General features: G+C 55.3%; 9 protein-coding genes across 9 annotated transcripts; 5 read left to right on the top strand and 4 right to left on the bottom strand.

The window, feature by feature from the left end:
* Positions 1-793: 793 nt before the first annotated feature.
* Positions 794-2,707, top strand: ATEG_09674 (allantoate permease family MFS transporter; the record flags this gene model as incomplete). Its single annotated transcript, XM_001218295.1, has 8 exons — positions 794-1,037; positions 1,092-1,187; positions 1,251-1,395; positions 1,442-1,502; positions 1,551-1,970; positions 2,021-2,369; positions 2,428-2,608; positions 2,656-2,707. 8 exons carry the CDS (start codon positions 794-796, stop codon positions 2,705-2,707), a joined length of 1,548 nt encoding a protein of 515 aa, XP_001218296.1.
* Positions 2,708-6,331: 3,624 nt separating this feature from the next.
* Positions 6,332-7,474, top strand: ATEG_09673 (uncharacterized protein; the record flags this gene model as incomplete). The annotated part of the gene is made up of 1 exon (XM_001218294.1): positions 6,332-7,474. The coding sequence occupies one exon, from the start codon at positions 6,332-6,334 to the stop codon at positions 7,472-7,474; it is 1,143 nt and encodes a 380-aa protein (XP_001218295.1).
* A 321-nt stretch (positions 7,475-7,795) lies between these two features.
* ATEG_09672 (snoRNA-binding rRNA-processing protein IMP3) lies at positions 7,796-8,479 on the bottom strand (the record flags this gene model as incomplete). The annotated part of the gene is made up of 3 exons (XM_001218293.1): positions 7,796-7,969; positions 8,038-8,395; positions 8,448-8,479. The coding sequence occupies 3 exons, from the start codon at positions 8,477-8,479 to the stop codon at positions 7,796-7,798; spliced, it is 564 nt and encodes a 187-aa protein (XP_001218294.1).
* An 811-nt stretch (positions 8,480-9,290) lies between these two features.
* On the top strand, positions 9,291-11,676 carry ATEG_09671 (putative C6 transcription factor; the record flags this gene model as incomplete). Its single annotated transcript, XM_001218292.1, has 4 exons — positions 9,291-9,415; positions 9,642-10,389; positions 10,443-11,180; positions 11,224-11,676. 4 exons carry the CDS (start codon positions 9,291-9,293, stop codon positions 11,674-11,676), a joined length of 2,064 nt encoding a protein of 687 aa, XP_001218293.1.
* Positions 11,677-12,234: 558 nt separating this feature from the next.
* Positions 12,235-13,208, bottom strand: ATEG_09670 (uncharacterized protein; the record flags this gene model as incomplete). The annotated part of the gene is made up of 3 exons (XM_001218291.1): positions 12,235-12,516; positions 12,570-12,589; positions 12,635-13,208. The coding sequence occupies 3 exons, from the start codon at positions 13,206-13,208 to the stop codon at positions 12,235-12,237; spliced, it is 876 nt and encodes a 291-aa protein (XP_001218292.1).
* Positions 13,209-13,825: 617 nt separating this feature from the next.
* On the bottom strand, positions 13,826-16,282 carry ATEG_09669 (NAD-dependent malic enzyme; the record flags this gene model as incomplete). Its single annotated transcript, XM_001218290.1, has 6 exons — positions 13,826-14,900; positions 14,976-15,324; positions 15,407-15,485; positions 15,565-15,677; positions 15,745-15,851; positions 16,032-16,282. 6 exons carry the CDS (start codon positions 16,280-16,282, stop codon positions 13,826-13,828), a joined length of 1,974 nt encoding a protein of 657 aa, XP_001218291.1.
* A 2,618-nt stretch (positions 16,283-18,900) lies between these two features.
* On the top strand, positions 18,901-21,164 carry ATEG_09668 (uncharacterized protein; the record flags this gene model as incomplete). The annotated part of the gene is made up of 2 exons (XM_001218289.1): positions 18,901-19,294; positions 19,342-21,164. The coding sequence occupies 2 exons, from the start codon at positions 18,901-18,903 to the stop codon at positions 21,162-21,164; spliced, it is 2,217 nt and encodes a 738-aa protein (XP_001218290.1).
* A 589-nt stretch (positions 21,165-21,753) lies between these two features.
* Positions 21,754-23,071, top strand: ATEG_09667 (putative DnaJ domain protein; the record flags this gene model as incomplete). Its single annotated transcript, XM_001218288.1, has 2 exons — positions 21,754-21,932; positions 21,991-23,071. 2 exons carry the CDS (start codon positions 21,754-21,756, stop codon positions 23,069-23,071), a joined length of 1,260 nt encoding a protein of 419 aa, XP_001218289.1.
* Positions 23,072-23,701: 630 nt separating this feature from the next.
* Positions 23,702-24,749, bottom strand: ATEG_09666 (5'-methylthioadenosine/S-adenosylhomocysteine nucleosidase family protein; the record flags this gene model as incomplete). Its single annotated transcript, XM_001218287.1, has 2 exons — positions 23,702-23,748; positions 23,891-24,749. The coding sequence occupies 2 exons, from the start codon at positions 24,747-24,749 to the stop codon at positions 23,702-23,704; spliced, it is 906 nt and encodes a 301-aa protein (XP_001218288.1).
* Positions 24,750-25,410: the final 661 nt, after the last annotated feature.

The raw sequence follows: 25,410 nt of genomic DNA, 5'->3' as shown, positions 1-25,410 counted from the left end.
CATTGAGATGATAAGCACCCGCCAAGATCGTGGTGGATTCCTAGTTTGTCGCTGATAAGACCCACTGAGCAGATAGATAACAGCTACTGGCTGGATGAAGTTTCAATCAACGGGCAAGAGGAATTCATATATCAAGACATCCTGTAGTAGCGAGACAATCCCTTCGGAGGTAAATCTGGAACCCGAAAGATGGCTCCCTGCATCAGTGACAAGCCAAGGCCAATGGCCGAAGCCTATATTGATTACATCTCTGGCGATCCCGTGGCGTTGGTGTTTGGAGATGTGATAAGAGCGTGAGCAGAGATCTCCTAGCCATCTCTGCCTGTTGAATCACTCCAATAATAATACTATCAATACGAATGACGACAGACTGGGTGATGGAGTCGGCAAAGTCATCGTCCAATGGACAGTACTAAGAGTGCTGTTCTCCTCTTTCCCCTCACCCTTGGCCAAACTCACGCGACGGAAGCATGCCGCCCCCATTCCTCGCCACACGGCACAATATTGGCACTCAGTGATAAGCTTGCTTGTCCCTCCTCGGCAAAGTCTCCACGCTAGTTTCTACTACCCCAGATATCAGCGGCTTATCATCGGGGCACTTCCATGCACGCGAACCCCGATCAGGAAGCTGAGATAACACCACTCTGAGCGCGATGACCTAACTAACCCCTTGTGCCGCACCCGTGCGTGAGGAGAGAGGGTAGCCTTCTGTGTAAATAGTTGCCAACCCCTCTTACCTCTGCTCTTCTCCTCCCATTCCCGCCCCATCCCCGGCTTACACCCCCCTACGGACATGGCAGACGAAAAAGAAGTCTACCCGCCCACTGCGGTGGACGTGGAGAAGGACACATCGATGAAGATCGACCCAAAGTTACAAGAACACGCACAGGATGCGGACGAGGCCCTCAAGGCCTTTCAGGAGCTTCAAGGTGAAACAATTGAGCTGGATGAGGCGACAAACAAGCGACTCTTGCGGATCATTGACTGGAGGATGATGCCGATCATGTGTTTCGTCTACGGGATGAATTATCTGGACAGTATGCTGTTCCTTTTGGATCCTTGCGACTGCCCGGGTATCTAATGGCCATCAGAAACCACGTTATCATACGCCAGCGTGATGGGAATCAAAGACGATATCAATCTCAAAGGCGACCAGTACCAATGGCTGGGCAGTCTGTTCTATTTCGGTGAGTCCTCCCCCATATGTGATAACATTGATTTCGTGCTCCATGTGCTAATAAACATAAAAGGCTACTTGGCTTGGGAATACCCAACCAACCGACTCCTCCAGCGCCTGCCCCTCGGCAAATACTCCGCAGCATGTATCATTATCTGGGGTTCCATTCTCTGCTGTTTCGCCGCGGTCAATAACTACCCCGGTGCCATTGCTATTCGGTAGGATCAGTCACCCCGATCCTCCACACCATACTGACAGCGATAGGTTCTTCCTCGGTGTGTTTGAAGCGTCTGTTACGCCGGGCTTCGCGCTTTTGACTTCCCAGGTAAGTACCTGCAACGACATAGACTACCGAGATCCTAACATGGTAAAGTGGTACACCAAAGAGGAACAGGGCAGCCGTGTCAACATCTGGTTCAGCTTTAATGGCTGGGGTCAGATCCTCGGAGGCTTCGTCGCGTACGGTATCGCCGTTGGAACCGCCAAACACGGCTCCTCCATCGAGCCCTGGAAGATCGTCTTCCTCATCACCGGTCTGCTGACCGTCGTCCTGGGTCTGGTCTTCCTCTGGGTCGTCCCAGACAGCCAGCTCAACGCGCGGTGGCTGAAGAAGGAAGACCGCATTCTGGCGGTGGCCCGCGTGCGGGCCAACCAGCAAGGAATCGGAAACAAGCACTTCAAACTGTATCAGGTGAAGGAAGCGCTGGTCGACCCGATGACCTGGGCGTTCTTCTTCTACGCGCTCATCGCGGATATTCCCAACGGTGGAATTACCAACTTCTTCAACCAGCTGGTAAGTGTACCTCGACTTCGCCAGTTCATCCTTCATCTAACAGCCCAAAGATCACCAGCTTCGGCTACACGGCAGAGCAAAGTCTGCTTTATGGCGCTCCCGGCGGCGCGGTGGAAGTCATCGCGCTGGTGTTGAACGGAATCGTCGGCCGGTACACCAGCCAGCGTCTCCTCTGCAGCACAGGAGGACTGATCGCGTCGATCATCGGCATGGTCCTCATCGTGGCCTTGCCTTTGGATAACAACGTCGGCCGTCTCATCGGCTATTACATGACGCAAGCGAGTCCCACGCCGTTCGTCGCTCTGCTGTCCATGGTGTCGTCCAACGTAGCCGGCTACACGAAGAAGACCACTGTGGCGGCGCTGTACCTGATCGGATACTGCGCGGGCAACATCATCGGTAGGACCTCGACAACTACAAGAATTAGGTATCTCATGCTAACACGTCCCGTTCTCAGGCCCCCAGGTCTTCCGCCCTAAAGACGCCCCGCGCTATATCCCCGCGGAGATCACCATCATCGTCTGCTGGGGCGTCTGTGTCTTCCTCATTCTATTCATCCTGTGGTGGTACAAGAGACAGAATGCGAAGAAGGCCGAGGCCCGCGCGAGTCCTGATTACGTCCGTCTCGAGAACCAAGAGTACGTCTCGTCTTTACCGAGGTGGAGTGCCCTGCTGACTTTCATAGATTTTTGGACCTTACGGATTGGGAGAACAAGGAGTTTGTTTACGCATTGTAAATATGGGATGACGTTATGTCCTGATTATATGATCTTCTGTCTTATATAGGCTGGTATATAGCATCTCTTGAAATGACGACTGGGTCATTGTCCCGCAAGCCTAGAACCTCGTAGCTATATAGCCTGTCTCGGTCCTTGATCTCTGGGGCATTCTCTGCACCTCGGGCTCATCTGTGATCCCGACCTCTCAAACGATTGCGTCATGGTCTTCCCAAATGGCTTGAAGCTATCCGCTGAATCTATCCTGTCGGTGAGTCCGTCGGACCAACGAAGAGCTCGTGCCATAGAACATGTACGTCATCATCGACAGTTGAGACTCAATTATCGGATAGAAGTGCGCAGGCGGCCTTAATCAGCTGTCGAGTTCTTGTGGAGAGAGAGGAGCTGATGAGGCTCACAGGTGTTTCGGGCTCCTTGTTCGAGTGTCTGGCGGAAGATGAGGGGATCGTGGGTGATGTTGTTTATCAGTTTGGGTGTAAGGATAATGTGCGCTGTGCTGGTAGGTTGGGCTGTCGCGTGGGGAAGGAGAAATTAGGAGACGGAGGATGGTGGTAGGGGAGGGAAGATCTCGGTGTCGTTGAGTGGGTTGGGGAGGACGATGGGGGGTCGAAAGCCTAGTTCTCGCGAGCTTGGGTGGGATTATTGTTCTTGTGGTTTCTGGGGATAATGGGAATTTCTAGTTTCTATATTACAGCTTTTTGATAATCGATCTCCAGATGTGCAGACCTCAGCAAAGACCAAAACAAATCAACAAGCCAAAATAAGCCTTCATTTAGCTACTGAGTGACATGTGCATAGTACGCAAAGGAGTGTACGAACACGAGGTGTAATGGTTTCAAAAGGATTGATTTAGTTGGATTCTTGTTGGCCACTTCTCACAGAGACATCAGAGTACAGGAACAAAGTGGACAGCAATTTGTTTGTCTCAAAGAATGGCCCGCGCTCCAGGGCATACATGATCAAGCTAAAACAGACAGACAAAAGACACAGGTACATTCATCCAGACAGAGCTATCCACTCCCCTCTCTCCCTCCCAGTGCCAGCATCGTAACCATGTCGTCGTCGTAGTCGTATAGTTGATATCACGGAACAGCGAAAGACGCAAGAATGATCGAAGACGTCGCATCGCCGCAGACTGTGACTCACTCGGCCGCCAACCCCCAGTTAGTATCATGATCAGGTATCAAAGCAGCGAAGTTAGTGGTCACTCACCAAAGGTAAGAAAAGAAGAAGAAAGAATCGTTACCAGAACACAAACCGCGGTCTGATAACCCAGGCCCGTCCCAACCACCCAGCCAAGGGCCCAGTATATGCCGGTTGAATGCCCTGTTGTCTTTGTTAAGAGAGAGATGTTTCTGTCTTGCCTGTTTTTTTTTTCTTCGGTCTCGTCTTGTTTTTGCAGACCGAGCTTCTTTTTTTTTCTGTTGCCCACCACCCTTCCCGAGAGTTGAAGACAGAAACGGTTGAAGGGGAAGGGGAACGTGTAAGATAGGGAGTAGATTGAAAGAACGGATTGGGTAAAGGGGGTAGATAGCAAAGAGATTGTTAGAAGAAGGCAGGAGGACGGAGACACCATGGGGGGGGCCCACGGTGTGTCCGTCCTGTGTAGGAGGGAAGAAGAAAGTGGACGGGGTTTGGGAGGAGACGAGGTATTTATACAGGGGACTTGGGGCCTGAGGCTGGTTGATGATGGCAATTCACCGTCACTGACGTCGGAAGGTGCGTCCAGCGGAATAACGGCTTCGATGACTGCGCCTCACCATGAAGCAACACTTCGTCGTTGGATCGTCAGATGGAACAAAAGACCTTTCTACATAGGTGGAGCTATGTCATACTGACCATTATTCCTTGCCTCGTTATGCAATTGTTCTAGTCTTCTTTTAATAAAACTGATGTTGATGCAAGAGTGCCGCCGACACAGGGCATGACATGTTCTATATAGACAGTGATACTATAGGAAGAAATTGACTCGCATAATTCTCAGACGTCCTTGTGTATGATCCTGTTGTTGCTTGCAGTATTGATAGTAGGAGACATGCAGTGCATGAATTGAGGCTTATAAGCCGTATTTCATGCGCAGAGTACCTGGATCTAGGTAGCGTATGTCGTCCAATGACGTCTGTACCATGATGCTTCAGAGACTTGTATACCGACTGATCGGGAACGCCTGCTTTGTCCACGTGAGACTCCTAGATTCTAAGTCATGGTATGTCACTACGGAGTACGAAGCGTGGCAGATACTGAAGGTCTGGCTCAAGAAATGCTGTATATTGAAGTCAAAGATGTGCATATTGACGTCTGGAGGATCTTAGGCATGGAGTGTACGGGGTAGGTACAGGTGGGGATTACTTGCTGCAGGAGGGAGCTAGCTTGATCTGGTTCTATGAGTGAGTGTGTATGTAGAAGTGAAACGGCTTGATCTGTCTCAGACACAGTGCTTGATCCTACCTGAACCTGCACCCCATACAGAAGGTATCAAACATCAATATCAATATCCACCATGTCTGATAGGTCCACTAGTCTACTCTGGATGGGGAGATCGGCCCATACCGCTCCCGCCCCACCTGGACTGGCGGTGAAGCGGACAGACAAATAAAACCGGCGGCGCGGGGCACGCATGGTGGGGGAGGCAGACGATCTTCAGTCTGGACTCGGGCCTTGCGCCACTGCACGGTTTCTCCCGACGAGCAGTTCTCATGGATGCCTGAAACAGAGTCAGCATGCAGGGACGCGGATCCGGACGATGCAGGGGAGAAGTCAGATATCGTCCAAAAAAGACCTTTGAGAGTCATTCTAATGTCTTACAGAGCACCAGTCGGTTCCTCCACGGCTCCACGAAAACACCTGTGGACTCTGAGAGTGGATGAGAATGGGGTTTCTCCTGGGGCCATACCACATTCTTCTTAGTGTCTTGGAGTGACAGTTTTTTTTTTTTCTACTTGTAGAACTAACCGCCGACGTGGACCTACTACTGACGCAAAGGGTCCAGTCGGTGAGAATGCCACTAACTAAATCGACTCCAATTATTACTAGTACGCCGTATTATGATCAGGATTTAAGAACCAGCAGAATTCTCGTTTTTGCCTGGTGGTGTCTACAGTACATATATCATGGCGAACTGACCGCACTCTGCGTTGCCCACCTGACCCTCTTCCCCCTCCTTGTTTCCTCTTGGCCCTCGTTTTCTCCCTCTTCCGTTCACTTTCACTTTCACCATGAGCCTTGGTTCTTGGTTCCGTGCTTGATCCCATCACATGGGCTGGTCTTCATGATGGTTCCTCTCCCTTAAAGAACCAGTCAAAGGACCGAATGGCGGATCCATCGACCATACAGATTCCAGCCCTAATCTTATCCTTCGTGCTCCTCTATACTTCCATTGATCATTAGTATTGTCTATTGCTTCGCCCTGCAAGAACACGGCCCCCTTTCCTTTTCTACTCTCTTCTTCTACCTCGGAATCCATCTCTTCGGAATCCTTCTCCCCCTTGTCCTCTTGGGTTGGATGGTCGGTTGATCCCTTCGTCGCTGCCTACGCCTGACTGGTGCCATTTGGCACCCGGACATGTGAAGTCGCCTGGACACTCATTTTCGTCTTCTCGTCGCTCACTCGACCATCGGCAAACAATGACCGTCTCATTCACATGTTCTCGCCATCTGGACCCCGGCGCCAACACCACCGTTTCTTATAACACCACTAGCCGCCCACTCCACTCTACTTCTCTCGCCACGCCCCCAGCAACCGCCAAACATGGCCAGCCCTATCTGGTGCATTCAACGTCTCCCGACCTTTCCTTCCAACACGGTTCTCCTGACCTGCAAGCCATGTCCAACCTGAAAACCACTGTCAACATCGCCGAGATTACCGTGGATGCCGACTCAACGCCCCCGAAGGGCCGTCCCATCAAGCCCTCCATGGAATTCGGCTCAAACCTCCCCACCAACCACCCGGGACATGAGACGCCACCATCATCAGGTCCAAGCAGTCGTCGCACTCCCAAGCGAAAACGAACCGTGTCTCCACCATCGCCGTCCGGCAAACCGGCTGGGGACCATGGCCGGTCCGCATCTCGGAGCACTCAACGCTCAGCGGTGACTAGTCGTCGCAGCTCTTTACATTCGCATCGTCGTGTGGCTACGAATGCATCCCTCACTCCTTCCATGTCCGCGCAGGATCCAGAAATCCGACGGGAGGATCTCCTCGCTCTGCATCGCGAGTCTTGCCGACTATTCCAAGACCACGGACTCGCTGTATCGACCCAACACAAACCCTCCCCTTCGTCGTCGGCACCTCAGAGTCCACCACGGACCATTCGAGCGTCTTCCGAGATTGGCTCCGCCCCCGTCTCTCCCATACTTCCTACCCGCGCCTCTGTTTCGAGCCGTGGTGGGCGGGTCCCTCCACTAAGGACGAACTCCGTCCCAACAACTACCTACGAAGAACACTGCATCTCTCCCATTCAGACCTCCGCAACCGTCATTGACTGGACCTCTCCATCCACCCGGCGACGTGAGTATGAGAAGATCGACCGTGCCAGCAGCGGGGTCCGCGGGCTCTGGCGACGGGTCGCCCCCCAGTGGTGTCAGTTCGGCGACAGTCGGATGCCGTTCTTTGAAGAAGGGAAAGACGGCAAGGGGAACTACGAGGGCAGCGTACGGAGATTTCGCATGGACCTCCCCGACGAGCCAGGCGTCGAAAACAAGCGGGGGCCCATGAAGGCTTTGAAGCTGAAGCGGAGGTTTACTGTTGGACGGCGGGATCGTCGATGAAACTTGGGCTTGTGTTGTTGAATATTGGTTGATCCTTGACGATTTTGCGTTAAGCCTGGCGCTTGCATCAGACTTGGTCTACTCCTTGGTGAGTGCGGGGCGTTGACCGCACCGGGCCGAGTCTGGGCGATTCTTTTGAGCATGGCGTGCTTTGTGATACCCAATATCATAGACTGAACATTCCTATTGCATAGTTCAAACGTTTCCTAGAAAATGTCATACCCGCATACGTATATACCAACTTTTGACCATAACGCCATGACTGATGCACGTACAAGTAACAAAGCAAAGAAGGGTATTTATCTGTTTCCCACCAACCCATCACAGCAGATCAAAGTCATCCAGCTTCTCCCGGTACCGCATGATATTCCGCTTGATCTTGCTGCTGTCCACCCAGGTGACATAATCCTCCATATTGCGCGTCACCAGGAACGCCGGGTCCGTGACGACCTCGCTGCCGACCCGCACATGGCCCTGCTCGATAAACGTGACCGCCTGCACTCATCAGCACCGCCGCCACTCACATAATACCTCAAACGGCAAGAGAAAGGGGAAAAACGTACAGTCTTGATATTCTCCACCATCCCCGTCCGCACCATGATAACCCCCAGCCGCCGCCGACAAAACGCCGACACGGTCACCTCGCGCTCCACGCGCGACAGGCCCGCCCCCTGCTCGCGGCTCTGCTTCAGGATCCCCAGGCGCCACAGCTTGTCCAGCACCTCCGACTCGATCTTCTTGCGCGTCGGGTCGCTGTCCGGGTCCAGCTGCGAGAGCTTGTGCGCCAGCTGGCGGAGCCCACCGCACAGAGCGTTGTACTTTTTGTAGTCCATCGGTTGGAGGTGGTACCGTGCCGTCACCTCGTGTTCGCGGTGGCCGCCATCGGATTTGTAGGAGTGGAGGTCGACCTTCCGGAGGAGTCTGCATGTCGTTAACTTTTTGGAGTGTTCTTGGGTGGGTGGTGGGTGCGTACTTCTTCTCGTGGTGTTTGAATTGGCGGACCATCTTGGCGGGCGGTTTTCGATGGTTGTGTGTATTATATTGTGTAAAGGATGGAAAAGAGGAGAAGGGAGGTGTGGGTGTTGTGAGGTTTGACCGGTCTACTGCTTCATCTTGATCTGGATAAAATTTGGATGGGATGGAGGGCGGTGTGGGTTCTGCCGGGGTTATTGTGCAAACAGTGCAAACAGACAACATCCCATGAGCTCCATCTCCAACCACTGATTGATTTGCGTATAAGAAGGACAGTCTTTGTGTTGGCTCAAGTACATATTACAAGGTTAGACTCTCTTGGGAGATTACGGTCATGCCTACGAGGTTACTCGAAACATGGGGTGTTTCTCCGTCGAAAGACCCGGAGCTGCGGAACGTGGACATCACTGGTAACGAGACTGATGTTGAGAAAAACCAGAAGCAATTCAAATTCTGGCATTTCCTGAAGACAGACTGTTTCTTGTGTCTGTGGACGTAGAGAGAGCAAGGGAGAAGTGCCGTCTTATAGGCACCCGGCCAGGCAAGACAAAATGAGAGGGCCCCAGAACGGAGCTGCAAAGGGGTGCCATTTTCGGCGTGGTTTGGGTGCAGGTGGAACCGTAGGGAAGGACTACTTGTCAAAGAGCGCCAACTTCATTGCCAGACAGTGAGTAAGAGTGCTGGCCTCCAAAGTGGTCCTTTCATTTTCAACGTCGATAAGGTAGACTGGACTATCGAATGTGGTGTTGCTTATCGATAAGAGGCTTGGCACTCCGACCCATCTCTCGTTATCTCCGACTCATTCTCCGCATCAACTCGCATCCCCGATCACCACAGAATAATGATGAATCCCCCATGGATACATGACCATGGACTTCGATTCACCCACCCAGACGAGAACTTCCTCTCCCGCTCGAGACTACAACCCCCGCAAGCGTGGAAGAACGGCTTGCACTCGCTGCAAGACTCGTAAGCAGAAAGTCAGTGGCGCATCCTTTTTCCGAGTCGCATGCCGTGTCACCGCACCACATACTAACCCCGTCCAGTGCGACAACGAATACCCCGTCTGTTCCAACTGTCAAAAGGCCGGCGCAGATTGCGACAAAGCTACCGTGCGGCAGGAGAGTGGACAGCAGAATGAGTCAGTCGCTGTTCCAGCTAGCCTCGCATGCGAGCTCTACTAACGTCCGTCAAGCTACACCCGCGCTCTAGAAGACCGCATTGCCTTTCTCGAGTCGCAGCTCGAGGCCAGGCCCATGAGCAGCAATGCCAGCAGCACCATGGCGCACCCCGTTGCCGCACTCCTGTCGCCGCAGACCCAGGAGACCGCGCACCGGAGCTCAGCACCGGGCATTGATCACAACGCCGTCGGCGAGCTGGTCGGCTTCCTGGCGCTGAACTCGTCCGAAGCCCCCGCGTACATCGGGTCCAGCTCGGGACTCTCTCTGGCCGCCAACCTCGGCGAGATGGTCCAGGCGACGGTGTGGAACCAGGTGCTGGCCCCGTCGCGCGGCCAGCAGAGTGCCACGCCCGACGGCAGCAGCCAGACCATGAGCAACGGGTCGTCGGGGCTTCCCCCGCAGCCGTCAACCGCAAGGAACCCCAACAAGCGCCCGCGCACGCTGCGCATGGAGGAGCTCCTCGCCAAGAGCACCGAGCCCCCCAACGACGAGATGGGTTCGCGCATCCTCCATGCGTACCTCACGCGGCTGCACGTGCGGTATCCGTTCCTCGATCGACTCGAGCTGTGGCGGTTGCACGAGGCCCGCTGGCGCCTCGCCAGCGCGAAGCGAGAAGAGCTCACCCCGGCCGAGCGGTTCGGCATCTTCAAGCTGTACCTGGTGTACGCCATCGGCGCGACGACCATCCAGCTCAGCGAGAAATACACCTACGTTCCGCCGGAGGTTGTTCCCCCCACCGACCTATATAAAACTGCTGCTGACGTACCTAGCGATTCTACATCACCGCCCTCCAACAAGTCCCCGCCATGTGCGAGACCCGCTCCGTCGAGAACATCGAAGCCATGACGCTCCTCGTCGTGTACCATCTGCGCTCCGCCTCCAGCCAGGGCGTGTGGTACATGATCGGGCTGGCGATGCGCACAGCCATCGACCTGGGATTGCACCGCAAAGCCAACGAGATAAACCTGGACCCCGTCAGCGCGCAGATGCGCCGGCGGCTCTTCTGGACGGTGTACTACCTCGAGCGCGTAGTTTCCATGTCGCTGGGACGGCCGTTCAGCATCGCAGACCGACACATCGACCTCCCGCTTCCGCTCGACATCGACGACGACGTGCGCGACCCAGCCCTCTTCACGACGCCATCCCCCCGCCCCGACCGCATCACCACCCTCACCTTTGCCATCTACCTCATCCGCCTGCGCCGCATCGACTCCAAAATCCAGCACAAGATCTACCGCGCCGACCGCCCGCTGCACGCCCTTCGCTCCAAGATGGACGCCCTCTTCCTCGAGCTCGAGGAGTGGAAGGACTCGGCCCTGCGCCGCTTCGCCGGCCCGGACCTCGACTACCCCATGCTGCACTACAACCGCGCCCTGCGTCTCCTCATCCAGCCCTTCCTCCCCGCCCCTGCCCCTCTCAGACCCCTACTACCACATCTGCCTCCGCGCCGCCGGCGACATCTGCCAGACCCACAAGCGCCTCCACCAGACCCTCGAGTACGGGCACTCCTTCCTCGCCGTGCAGACTGTCTTCATGGCTGGCATCACCCTGCTGTATGCGCTGTGGGCACACACCACTGACGTCTGGTCTGTGCAGATGAGCAATGATATCCGCGCCTGCTCGACCGTGCTCTTCGTCATGGGCGAGCGCGCCGCCTGGGTGAAGAAGTACCGCGACGCGTTCGAGTTGCTGGTGGGCGCTGCTATGGAGAAGCTCGAGGGCAACGATGCCGGTAAGAAGGTCGGCATGGCCGAGCTGATGACCGCCCAGCGCGGCGGCATGCCGGGCATGTTTCGAGCCCAGTCTGTCGCAGCCGGTCCCATGCCGCCCACCACGGGACAGCCCTCGTACCAACAGCAGCCCCAGCCACCGCCGGAGCAGTCCATCGACCCGACCCAGGACCACGGGGTGCGCATGGCGATGCAGCTGGCGCCGTGGATCGACCTCGAAGAGGATACGCTGTTCTGGATGCCGGATTTCGAGACGCTGGAGAGTCTGTCCGGGAATCTGTGGAGCGCCGGTGATCCAGCCCCGTTTGATCCGTTGTAGTTATTATCGAATCGTATACCCTGTACATAGATAATCTCTAAAGAATACAATATCCACATTACACCCCACCCTACCCCAATCCTTGTTCAAATAGGGGCAACCGTCTTCAGCCCCTTGGCAATCCGCTGGATCTGCTCCGCATAATACGCCTGCAACCGTTAGCACGCCCACACCCACTAGGGAACCACACACGCGAACACATACACTCTCAAGCCCACCCCCCACCGCCCGCAACGGCACAAGCTTCGTATACCACGGCGCCGGCACTCTATTCAGCACCAACCGCGCCTCCTCCTCCGCCAGAGTCTCATCCAGCAGCAACCGCGCAAACGCCGGGTCCACCGCCGCCGGCCGCCCAATGCCGACGAGATCGCACGCCCCCTGCGCAATGGCCGCTTCAGCCCCCGCGCGTGTGCGGAACCCGCCCGTCAGCATGAGCACCAGCGACGGATACCGCTGGCGCACGGCGGTGGCGAACTCGAGGAAGAAGGCCTCGCGCGCGGCGGTGCGCGCGGATTTCGGTTCGTCCAGGCCCATCATCTGCACCGCGTCACCTTATTAGCACTGACTGAATGGATGAGTGAAACGAGGAAAAGGTACTACCTTCGGATCTTCGTAGGACCCCCCGCTGACCTCGAGAAAGTCGATCCCGGCCTCGACCAGCAGCCCGATCTGCGTCATAGTGTCCTCGAAGCTGGCGGCGCTGTGGTCGGCCGAGTTGAGCTTGATGCCGACGGCGAAGCGGGCCGGCACGACGGCGCGGATGGCGGCCAGGATGTCGAGGACGAATTTGGCGCGGTGGGCGGGGGAGCCACCGTATGCGTCGGTGCGTTTGTTCGTCTAGGAGAATTACTTAGCTATCTTCCTTGACTTGCATTCCCTCCGGGGATTACCTTCGGGTTGAGGAACTGATCTGCGCACTATTAGCATAGCTCGGTATACGCTAGGGAAGACATACCAATAAGATACCCATGCGCGCCGTGCAACTGCACCCCGGAGAAGCCCGCATCAGCCATCAAGCGCGCGGCATCGACAAACCGTGCCGTGACGGCGTCGATATCCGCCTGGGTCATCTCGCGCGGCGCGGGGAAGACAATCCCGCCGAGGACGTGGCCGAGCCAGCCATCGCCCATGGTCAGCGGGATGGCGCTGGGCGCGATGGTGGGCGCGAACAGGCCGCGTCTGCCGGCGACGCGGACGGATTGGCGGCCCGGATGGCAGATCTGCACGATGGCCGGGGGGCCGTGTTGCTGGGTTGCGGCGGCGTATTGCGCCCAGAGGGACACGAGGTCCGGGTTGGATTCTTTGTCGGTGTAGGGGCCTGGTAGGGCCGGGTCGAAGGGGGTGCCAAGGTGGTCGATGTCGACTTGGACGTTGCCTTTTCTGTTGTCAGATAGGTGGGAGAATGGGATGGGATGGGGATGGAGGGTACCGGTTAGGACGGCGCCCCAGGCGCCTTGGCCCCATTTGTCGTACAGGTCGACAAAGGTTGGGTTGGGGGTGTTGGACCAGCCGGCCATGAGTTCGGCCATGGCGGCCTCAGGCGGCTTGTTAGTTGGTGTTGGCTTTGGGGTTGGGAGGTGGTACCTTGACCAGGCGGTTGGGGAAGACCAATCCGCAGGGGAGTTTGACAGGTTCACGGAGGGACATGGTGGGTGATTGGATTGTGTATGTCTACGGAGTATACAGTGTGGTGATGGGGAGAGGTCCCATCCAAATTGAGCATATATAGATTTTGCATGGTGCATTATTAAATTCTTAGAAATACATAGGAAGCAGCCGAGGTCCCGAGTGGAGATGGATCTACAATCGCCACATGGCTAACCGGCGACATGAATCTCTCCGCATCTCCACTTCACATGCCGTGAGGCTGAATTCTCCCGATGCCGTCTATGAGTATAAGAGAAAGAAAGTATCATCATTGTCGTGGCTACTCCATCGTAATTAACAAGTATTGAATCGAACGGGGTATACAGGAACGATGCATCCCTCATGCATGCAACATCTCAACAAACAAACGCGCTCATGACATCAAGCCCACCTGACGTGCCGCAATTAGAACCATGGAAACAACCGAGTCGAGCGCACGAGGGATGCGAGAAGGGAAGTAGGGAAGGAAATAGGGAAGGGAACAGGCAATGCCAACACCTTACAGCTTAGCATTCTTCTCGTGGTCCTCATTCGAGAGTCCATTCAAGGCCAGCCCTGTCGAGCCCAGACTCGACAGCAGGGCGCCGACCTCCCGCTCCAGAGCCAGCACCTCCGAGTGCGCATCGTACATGCGCGTCTTGATCCACGCGTCCAGCGCTTCGTCGCTCATCGTGCGCAGATTCGTCTCGCGGTCCACGCCCGCCTCCTGCGCCGCCCGGATGACCTTGCGCGCCACCACCACGCTGACCGGCCGGATGCGAGTCAGATCGGGGTACAGCAGACCCCGGTCGATCTCCTCCGCCGTCAGGGCCGTCGACAGGGCTTCACCCGATGCGTAGATCATCGAGTCCGTGACCTTGACGGCCTTGGACAGGATGGTGCCCAGGCCGATACCCGGGAAGACGTACATGTTGTTCCCCTGGCCGGGGTAGTAGGTCTGAGTCTCGCCCTTGGAGTTGGTGAAGGAGAAGGGCTGGAAGGGGGAGCCGGACGCGAAGAGGCAGCGGCCGTCGGTATGCGTGACGGCGCTCTCGTAGTCGCACTCCGACTTGGACGAGGGGTTGGACAGGGGGAAGATGATGGGGCGGGTGTTCCAGTCGGCCATCTTGCGGAGGATCTCGGGGGTGAAGACGCCACCGATGGTGGACAGACCCATGAGGATGGTCGGCTTCACATGGTCAACAACCTCTTCGAGGGTCTTGAACTGCTGGCCGTTGTTGTCGTTGCGGGCGAAGTAGACCTTGTGGTCGGCCAGCTTGTCGCCGCGGTCTAGGGTGACCAGACCCTTGGTGTCGACGAGGTAGAAGCAGGCACGCGCCTCATCCTCGGTCATGCCCTCGCGCACGAAAAAGTCGACAATCTGCTTGGCCACGCCGACACCGGCGCTGCCGGCGCCCAGGAAGACGGCACGGTGGTCCTTGCAGGGGAGTCCCGACCGCTTCACGGCATTGATGACACCGCCGAGGATGACGGCTCCAGTGCCCTGGATATCGTCATTGAAACAGGTGTACACGTCACGGTAGCGCTCCAGAGCCGGGAAGGGATTCTTGAAGTCTTCGAATTGGATGACAATACTGTAGGGCGTCAGCCACTCCCGTTCGTCCCCGCATTTTCGGGTGAAGGTGGAGGGATCGGGATGAGTCACTTACCCCGGCCAGCGCTCGGTCAGAGCGGCCATGAGCTCATCCATGAACTCTTTTTCCTCCTCGGGGGTCACCTTGTCACGACGGGACCCCATGTAGAGCGGGTCTTCCCGGAGGGTCTTGTTGCTGGTCCCCAGATCCAAAGTCAAAGGCAGAGTAGCCTCGGGACGGATGCCCGCACAGGCCGTGTAGAGCGCCAACTTGCCAATGGGGATACCCATGCCGTTGATGCCAAGATCACCTAGACCGAGAATTCGGGAGCCATCGGTGATACATGTGATCTCCACATTGTGCTGGGGCCAGTTGGCAATGACCGCGGCGAGATTGCCGCGATCCTCCCAGCTCAGGTACATGCCTAGCGCGGATGGTTAGCGCCCGAGTTTGATTCGTGGTGGCCGATCACGGCCGGGGGTTTTCGACCGGGGGTTGAAGCTCACCTTCCGGCTGCTGGTAGATCTCGGACCATCTCTGACAAGCTTCTCCAACGACCGGGGTATAGATCAGAGGGGTGAGTTCCTAGTGGATGTTAATGCGGAGCTCCCATGCAGGTTTCGGCCGAAGCATGTGCAGCATCGGGGAGAGCCTCCGGACATACCCTCAGATGGTCGGTGACCAGACGGTAAAACAGGTGGACATTGTTCTTGCGGAGGGTGCTGAGGTAGAGGAATTTGTCGATGGGGGTTTGTTTGAGGGCCAATTGGGCGAGACCTGGGGGGTTAGCATGGCTCGGAGCTGATTATTGAGTGTGTAGATAGATAGACATATGTATACGTACAGCGAGTCTTCTGGACCTCGTAGGATTCGGCGCGCGGAGGCGTGAGACCGTAGGTGCGAAGATATTTGCGGATGTAGGGAGGGTTGGCGGTGTCGTAGTTGGCCTCACTGGGTTTTTTGTCAGAGTAAGTCGACATGGTGATGTTTAGAAGAGAGATGCAAGCAAAGAACAGCACAAGCACAAATCATACAACATATACAGTAGGAAGAACCAAAATAAAAAAGAAGACAAAGAGAGAGAGAGAGAGAGAGAGAGAGAGAGAGAGAGAGCGGGTAAAGAAAACGTACACTGGAGCAGCGTTGACATACGGGGTCGCGTGGACCGGCCGGCTTTGTTGCGCGGGAAATCGAGCCATTGGGGAAGTTGGAGTCACAGAAGTCACAGCAAAAGAAGACGGCGATGATGATGAAGAAGAGGAGGAAAAGGAAGAGGAAGAGGAAAGAATGAAAGAGACTGCTGAAGCCCGTGAAGGCAGTCTGATTTTATGTCTGCGCACTAGCATTGAAGACCCCTGAGGAGAAGTAGGAATCCACCGCATTCCGATGGGCATGAGACTGAGGGCGCTTGCGATCTCCAACGGAGGAAGAGGAGGAGAGAGTCACTAAGAAAGACTATGAGGCCCGACGAAGACTGGATCATGGATCGGGAAGAGTCGGGGAGAAATGACCAGTCAAAAGGAAGCACAGTGTGGCGGTGGATATGATTTCGCGGCAGGCGAACCGTTTCGAGGGTGAAACGAAGCTTGGGAGGGCGAAAAAAACCCAATTCGGAGACGGTGGAGCCGACGGGACTGAGGATGCAAAATGCGGAGTAAACAGGAGTGAGGCATTTGTCGTGTACTCACTGCTACACGGTAGTTGTGATCCTGTTGGGCAGTTTGCTTTGTTGTGGTTTTTCTACATTTATATTTGTTCTTTATAGGTACATACAGGTACCTAGGTACGGTACCTAGTTACCTAGTAGGTAGGTATGTACTAGGTAGCTAGTATGATTCATGTACTCCAATTCCTCTTACTCATAGTATACTATAGTACCTATACTATCCTGTATCTCTCACATCCGAATATGCGAATATCCTATTCTACCTAATATTCCATCTCATACGGGTAAACTCCGGTCCTATTGTACCACCGCATTAATAATAGCAACCGTTCGCATTACCCTCCCTAACATCCCACCACGGCCACCATCCGATTTGTATCCCGAGATTCTGCTACAGTGGAGCCGCCATTGACTCAACTTCATTGATTGCCATTGCAGGGTCCCTTCTAGTCTCCGACTTAGTGCACTGGGTGGAGCTGTCTTATGGCCGTGAAAATTTTAGGCTAATTCAGATAGCTCCCGAGCTCGCTAACTGCGAGAGGAAGGATTCTGGACGCTGCACTAAGCCAGGACCTGTTGGAGTCGTTGGGTCTCGCCATTCCCCGCACAGTCGGAAACTGCCCGATTCCGGTCTGCTGAATCAGCCCGGCTCCGGTTCGGTTGCCTCTTCGGGATGTCAACATCGGATCTCAAAGCTGTTAGTATTATTTTAGTACCATTATTATTCTCATTATTATTGTTGTGATTATTATTGGAGCCTGGCTAAGGTACCTACGGAGTACCTTTACCTGCCCAAGTATTTCCGATTGTAGTACTCCGTATAGGTACACATCCAGCTACACAAACTCTACTCCCTCTCTACCTCTCACAATCTCCTCCGATCCAGTTCCAATCATTCCATCACTGTCCTGTAGATCAGAATGCGTGATTTTTTACCCCTTGGAATGAACAATATTCATGTCGAGTCGACTCTTCGGTGCTGCATACCCAAGCTCCGCTGCCGATCGGGACCGGCCGAACGCGCCCATCGGATGCGCCCAACCTAACCCATCTGAAATTGACCTGGAGTTGGCGTCTTGGTATGAATCCCTCGTCGGATCCCTTCTGCCTGCCTCTGTCGTCGACAACCACCATCGGCATCGCCTCTCATATTCGCGTCCCAACCACTCCCAGCATCATCTAGTCCCCTTGCAGGGGGGTGGTCGTTCCCGATGAGAACAGAACCTGTCTTCTGCGTACGGATTGTAGGACACGCGACCATCGCGGGAGGTGGAGGCTGCAGCTGCGGTCTTGAGCCATTTTCTGCCGCCTGCATATATCGCTCATCTCCGTCCTTGCGTCGGGTCGTCCCTATCACTTCCTCCTTAGGGCATAATAGCTGCACTCCGGACGACCCCTAGTACCTCCCGTAGACTCATACCCACTTCCCCCGGATTCAGCGCGCATGGATCCAAAGCTTGACCCAGCTTTTCTTGACTCCGGAGTACTCCCATTGCCTAGAATAGTAATTACATATAATAATAATAACCGAGTCAGTCACAGTACATGCTCTGTACACGTCGCACAACAATCGGGAATCCTGCAGCGCACGTCCCCAGTACCCCGTGATCCCGACAGTATCGCCGCTACACGGTACATTCCATCCCCGATCCCGTAGAGACTCCCTTCTACACGGTACTCTCCATCCTGCCCGCCCGTTGGGGGCGTCGTGTCGCTCCGATCCCTGCAGGCCGGGTCCGATCTATCGCGTCCGTCTTCTTCACTCCGTCTGTGTGCGCTTTGTTTGTTTCCCCCATCAACGCCAGTTGTCTTTTGGGGAGTGTTGGGGTTTCTGCTTTCCGTCCTGTTTGTGCTTCGTTATTTCCTCGTTGGATTCAACCCTTTTCGTGATGATTCTTAGGTGATGTCGGTGGCTGGAGTCTGCTTGAAATGATCCTGGTTCTGCGTAGTCTAGAGGGTCTCTTGGAGTCATTGACCGCTTGATATGTTCTGGCTATCATGACTTAGGATGTAGTGTATCTACTACTACAGAACTAGGCGCAAGAGGATCGAATACTAACCCTAGACACTAGTCTATTGTTAGACTACCTTATTATTGTCTACCAGACTCCTGGTGTTGGAGATGCTTTTTGCTGTAAACAGGTGATAAGATAAGATCACCTGACGCTAAAGCGGCAGCTCCCCATGACGCAACACTGAAGCTATCCAGGGTACCTGGCAACCGTCAGCATCATGTCATGCAACTCCGTCCCCGCCCTCAGTCCACCATCGCTTCATCCACCGGCCCATCTAACGGTCTGAAGTCTACATCTCCGACATCCACCAAGCACCACCATGTCGCGAGAAACGGAGCCGCTCCTCCCTCGATACGAGGAGGACACCTCCCGTCAGCAGCTCCTCCACCAGAAGCTCCACTCCTATCAGATGATCCGCGCGCTCGCCGAGGGGTACATGCCGTCCAATGACCAGGTCATCGCCAATCTACGCTCCCTTCTGGCCACCGAGTTCCTCAATCCACAGAACCGCGAGATCGGCTCGATCGGCCGTCAGCTCGTCCGCGACTGTCGCATCTGGATCCAGGTGCTCATCGAGCTCTTTCGCGACAAAAACGGCGACGATCAGATCCAGGAGTTCCTGTGGCATCTATCCAAATCAAAGGCATCCCTGGACCCGCGCCAGGTCTCGCAGCGGGCGTCAGCCTCAAAAGCCAGGGCCGATACCAAGGCTGGTACGTGATATCCATCCAATCTTCACAATCCTCTAACACGGCCATAGCCTACGATAGCCTGCGCACCGTCGGAAGCCTCCTGCTCACCAACGCCGACTTCCGCATCTTTGTGGAGGACGTCACCACCGTCGGCCGGCAAATCTTCTCCGACACAGCGTTTTCCCTCTCCAAAACCACGCAACAAGTGGGGGAGGAAATCAGACCATCCCAGGAAGAAGTCAACGCGGTCCAAGGCGCCAATGCGGACAGCGACCGCGCCCCCACCGGTGAGCAGCTGCGTGAAGAGGTGAACCACGTGGCCGAGGCGGCGGAGGATGGTGTTGCGCGCACAGGACAGGAGGCCATCGAGAGTGTCAAGGAACATTTTGGGGAGCGGGAGCAGGAGACCCTACTGCACCGCTTGAAACAGACGGTGCTGAACCTCCGTGATCGCACGGACTATTCGGATTCTGTGGCGACCTTGGCGCAGCTGGTACAACGCTATGCGAGGGCATACGCCAATGCGGCCGCCGATGTGGTCGAGACTGCGGAGGAAGAGGTCGACATCAACGAGGATCTCAAGCAGGCGATGCAGCATTTCTGGGCACTCCTCCAGTCGTTTGGGGACCGCGGGGCGTGGAAGCTGCTCGAACAGAAGTTTCATCAGGTGATGCGGCATGCGAACAAAGATCCTGAATTTGATGAACTCATGTCGGAGATCGGTGCGTCTGTCCAGGAGATGATGACCGATCCCGCGTTCTATGACTCGGCAAATGAGAAGATCAAGGAACTGGGCGAGAAGTCGAAGCAAGTGGGGATGGAATCCGACCTTCGCCAGGACATGGATGCCTTTTTGGCGCAGGCGAAACGGGCCATCCGCACCATCCCAGAAGACAAAGCTGTATCAAAATTGATCGATGCGACGAACAAGATCTACCGCGACGCCCGGGAAGCCTACAGCGACCGGAAGGGACAATTGCCTGCCGACGTATGCGAGGTGTTTTTCCCTCTTGTCCTGCGCAGCATACAATACATTCCAATCCCGCGGCTGGAGGTATCAGCCCCCGAGTTGGATCTTCTGCTGGAGAATCTGATCTTGGAGCCCGGACATACCGTCAATTTCTCCTCGTTCCTTCCTTATCGCATGCATCTCACCACACGGAACGAAATTGACGTCGTGAAGAAGCATTCCAAGCGAACCGTGACCGACTTGAAGACAAACTTCACCGTCAGTGTTATGGGCCTGAATGTCAGTGCTTCCGAGTTTGGATATTGGATCCGAGCCCACCCGAATCCATTGTTCCGCTTCAACGACGAGGGCATTGCAAGCTTCTACCTGGATCGACGAGGAATCGACATTGCTCTCGATGTCGAAGTGGGCCGCGAGCGTCTGGAGCAGATATTCACGCTCCGCGGCGTGCGAGTCCGAATCAACAAGCTGAACTACAAGGTGAAGAGCAGCCGATGGAAGTGGCTCCTGTGGCTGGCAAAGCCGTTCCTGAAACACCTGGTCCGTCGGGTCCTGGAGAAGAAGATCGCACAGAACATCGTGGACGCCGCTTTCGTGTTGAATCGCGAGCTCGTCTTCGCGCGCGAACGCCTGCGCGCGGCGCGAATCGCCAACCCCCACGACCTGTTCAGCTTTGTGCGGGCTGTGCTGGCGCGCCTGACGCCTGCGCCGAATGAAGATATTGAGGCCCGCATTGGCATCGAGCCCCCCGGCACTGGCGTTTTCCAAGGCGTCTACGCTCCGGGCAGCCTTGTCAAGGTATGGCACGAGGAAGCCACCCGGGCGCAGGAAGCCATTGAGGAGGGTGACGAGAGTGGAGGGCTGGGACGGACATGGCGCAATGACATCTTCGATGTCCCGGTCGGGCGCAGGCGAGGATAAAGAGAAATTGGATAGTTCTCACCTACCTTCCTGTGGATGAATACATGACCATTCTGCAGCAAAGGATATTTAATGACGTTCTGTGATGATGCGCTTGTGGATTATGCGGATAGGACTTATATCAGAGAATGACATGACCTCTGTACGAGCTATCAATGTTCATTCCAAGTTCACTAATTGAACAGTAGTAGGCGTCGGAAGAATACAGTATGAAAAGGAGACTGATAAGCCGCGATAAGAAGTCCCCACGTGACCGATCGGCGCGGTGGAACCATTCGCCGTTAGCTTGCGGCCACCTGGACGATTGTATATCCAGACAACTATCAACTTCTCCCTTCCATCCTGCTGCCTCTGAGGTCTTGACTGATCTGCAGATTGTGTATTGCACACATGTTGATAGACCCTACTCTTGGTCGAACTCCAATTTAATTCAAGTCACGCCTTATTGTCACCTCTCGCAATTCACGTATCACACGCCTAGCCAGATCTATACTCGCATACGCGCATCCGACACAACGGCCCTCCCCACGATCCACTCTTGATCCTCTCTCAAGAGCCCACGAGCTGCGCCCGCAGCAGCTCGTCCACCATGCTTCCCACCATGCGTTTCATCTGTCTGCTCGTCGTCATCACCCTGTGCTTGGTGCAGGTGGTATTAGCGGCGGAGGACTACTACAAGATCCTGGGGCTGGACAAGTCGGCCTCGGAACGCGACATCAAACGCGCCTACCGCACCCTGAGCAAAAAATTCCACCCGGACAAGAACCCGTGAGTGCACTGCCCTCCTATCGAAGACTGCCTCCGCGCAATCTCTAATCCCTCGCAGAGGCGACGAGACCGCGCAGAAAAAATTCGTCGAAGTCGCCGAAGCCTACGACGTCCTGTCGACGCCGACAACGCGCAAGATCTACGACCAACACGGCCACGAGGGCGTCGAGCAGCACCGCCAGGGCGGTGCTGCCGGGCGGCAGGCGCACGACCCGTTTGATCTGTTCTCGCGGTTCTTCGGCGGCGGCGGCCACTACGGGCACGCGCCGGGCCACCGGCGCGGCCCGGACATGGAGTTCCGGGTGGGCATGCCGCTGCGCGACTTCTACAACGGCCGCGAGGCGACGATCACGCTGGAGAAGCAGCAGATCTGCGACGCGTGCGAGGGCACGGGGTCGGAGGACCGCGAGGTCATCACGTGCGACAAGTGCTCCGGGCGCGGCATGGTCATCCAGAAGCACATGCTGGCGCCGGGCATGTTCCAGCAGGTGCAGATGCCGTGCGACAAGTGCGGGGGGCAGGGCAAGAAGATCAAGAAGCCGTGTCCTGTGTGCCAAGGGCACCGGGTGGTGCGGCGCGACGTCGACACGACGTTTACGGTGGAGCCGGGCATGGACAAGGGCACGCGGATTGTGTTTGAGAACGAGGCGGACGAGAGCCCCGATTGGATTGCGGGCGATCTGGTGCTGATTCTGGAGGAGCGCGAGCCGCAGCTGGGGCAGACGGATCGCGAGCGCACGGACGGCACGTTCTTCCGCCGCAAGGGCCGCGACTTGTTCTGGAAGGAGGCGCTGTCGCTGCGCGAGGCGTGGATGGGCGAATGGACGCGCAACATCACGCACCTCGATGGCCATGTCGTCCAGCTGGGCCGCAAGCGCGGAGAGGTCGTGCAGCCGCTGTCCGTGGAGACGATCAAGGGCGAGGGCATGCCGTTCTACTCGGAGGGCCATCTCCATGATAGCCATGACGATGAGCCGGGCAATCTCTACGTCGAGTACACGGTCATCCTGCCGGACCAGATGGAGAGCGGGATGGAGAAGGAGTTCTTTGCGCTGTGGGAGAAGTGGCGCAAGAAGAATGGCGTTGATTTGGGGAAGGATAGTGGCCGGCCTATTGCGTCGGTCAAGGACGAGTTATGATATAATAATCGACTGTGGACGACGTCTGCTACTGTACAGATACGGTCTAGAATAGAGTGCTCAAATTGCATAGGCATGTAAGCCGTCGAACCTTGCAGGATGTAAAAGCCGCAAAATATAGGGTAGTCGTGGACCGTTTGCATTTACCTGAGAGGGAATCTGTATTACTGTATGATTGACGCCAATTCTGGACTATGAGACATGGATCTCAGCCAGGATATATCTAATAGCCACCCACCGTCTTGATATCAGCTCCCTTGCTAACAAGATCTCGCGTGGGCGCTACGAGCCCAACAAGACTGGCATAGTAGAGCCTGGAATCATGCTGATTGCCAGGCTCAAGCTCAAAAGGCTCATTTGTATCAGGGTCATCCAAACGAACCCCCCGTTGGAATGTCACTTCCTTTTCTAAAGATTTGACTGCCATCTCAACTACTTCTTTGGAAGACTGCACCAAAACAGCATGACTTTCCCAGAATTCCGCCCTATATCTTGCCACGGGAAAATCCCGTTCGATCGGGGGACACAGCCAGCGCCTGTTTTTATCGGCATAAAGTTCAGACCTGATGGAATCCGTTGCAACTTTTGCTGAGACTATCGTATGCTGCACGTCCTTAATATGTTGCTCAACTACTTGTTGTTAGGACAAGTCCGAATATCAACCCAGTGTCGTGTACCTGTTGATGTAACAGAAAAATGACTAACCGGATTCAAGTCCTTCCATTGCCCTCTTGGTCTCCCGGACTTCCGCGGCGGGCACGTACGCCAGAAGCTCCTTAGCATACGCAGCGGCCGTCGCCGAGGCGTAGCATTGCCAACGGTCATCCTTGTGCGAATCGGCGTAGTTCGATATCCCTCTAATGACAATGCAGGGGAAAACATTCATTACACCCGCAGCTTCCGTCTCCAAGCAAACACATTCCTCCCCGAGATCCGCCAGGATCTCATCTCTGTAAACTGAGTCTCTGAAAAACGTGTTTCCAGACACTATCGTACCGTAGTGGACTATAGGCTCGGTTGATTCACGATGCGCACGTTGTATTACTTCTTTCGGGTCTGTCGTCCTGAATAAGTGGTCGTTCTCAAAGCCCTGGTGCACATAGCCCTGCTTGGCTAATCTGGGATAGCGCTCTATCATCTCTTCCAGGTATTCAATGAACCTGGGTGGCTCAAGTATATGCTGCGACTGAAGGTGCCCTAGTGCATGAAGAAGAATCTGTGGAGGGCTGTTGAGAAAGGCTCTATTTTTCCGTTGCTTCCCGGGCGTCGCTTTGAACAGGTCGTACTGGACAACGCCGCCGTTGCTTCCATCAGGCTGACTGACAGCAATATCTCCGAGCCTGATGTCGCGACCCTCGTCCGGCTTGGCAATGCCGGCTCCGATGCCGACGAGGAGGCCGACTCTGATCTGGGGGAACGAGGACAGCATAAGTAAAGCTGTTTCCGTCGCCGACGTTATGCCGTATCTCCCTGCCGCAAGCGACGCGACGACTACGTTATGCTCGCCAATATTGCCCCAGGTGTATGAGTTTGTGTCGTTGTAAGCCTGGACGAAGTCAAGTGGCTTTTCGTGTTTCTCATCCAGCATTGCCGTTGCCGCCGCACGCTCTAGCGGAAGAGAAGCGATCCAGCCGACGGTATACAGATCGCGCGTTTCCAATGCTTTCAGTGGAGACATGACTGACCGCAAACTTTATGGTTAGCCTCAAAGCATTCTTGCGTTTGTTCATATATTGGGTTGGTTTCTGCGTTGCAAGACTTTACTACATACCGGCGGCTCTCACAATGCCTCGGTCAGTTCTAAAGGGGGTCAACTCTCGGCGATATGCCGGGGATGATTCGTAGGTTTTGTAGGACGTCAAAAATGGCACCTAGAGACATAGGAAGATGTCGGCGGGTATGAGAGAGACGTGAGAACGATCTCGAGCATAGGACACTTATATTTACAATACTTTTTGATCTCGTTAATCGTGCTAACCCCGCCCTGTCATCGATCCAGCCTGGTGAGGCCAATTAAAAGCATCTTGTAAGCGCCTGAGGCAGTATCTTGTGTCCGCGGCGGCTACCTCAGTAGGAAATAAGTTTGGGGCCTAGGCGCTTTCGTTCAATATGGCAGTCTTCGGCGCTGATTACACATCTAGGCTACGCTCAGGGCGGTCGACAATGGTGAGGTTTAGAATGACCACCGTTGTCGTCCCCCCGGAAAACCGTCAATCCTCTCAAATGTGTATAATTCCATTGTTTTTTTTTTTTTTTCTGTCAGAGCCTCGGGCTCCGGAGTTGCCTCTTTAGGCCTAGTGCCTGCCTGCGTGCCCTAATATCTAGAGTCAAGAGGTCTT

The sequence above is a fragment of the Aspergillus terreus genome, genomic scaffold (genome assembly GCF_000149615.1).
Source record: "Aspergillus terreus NIH2624 scaffold_15 genomic scaffold, whole genome shotgun sequence".
Taxonomy (NCBI): Eukaryota; Fungi; Ascomycota; class Eurotiomycetes; order Eurotiales; family Aspergillaceae; genus Aspergillus; species Aspergillus terreus.
This window is presented reverse-complemented; position numbering and strand designations above follow the sequence as displayed.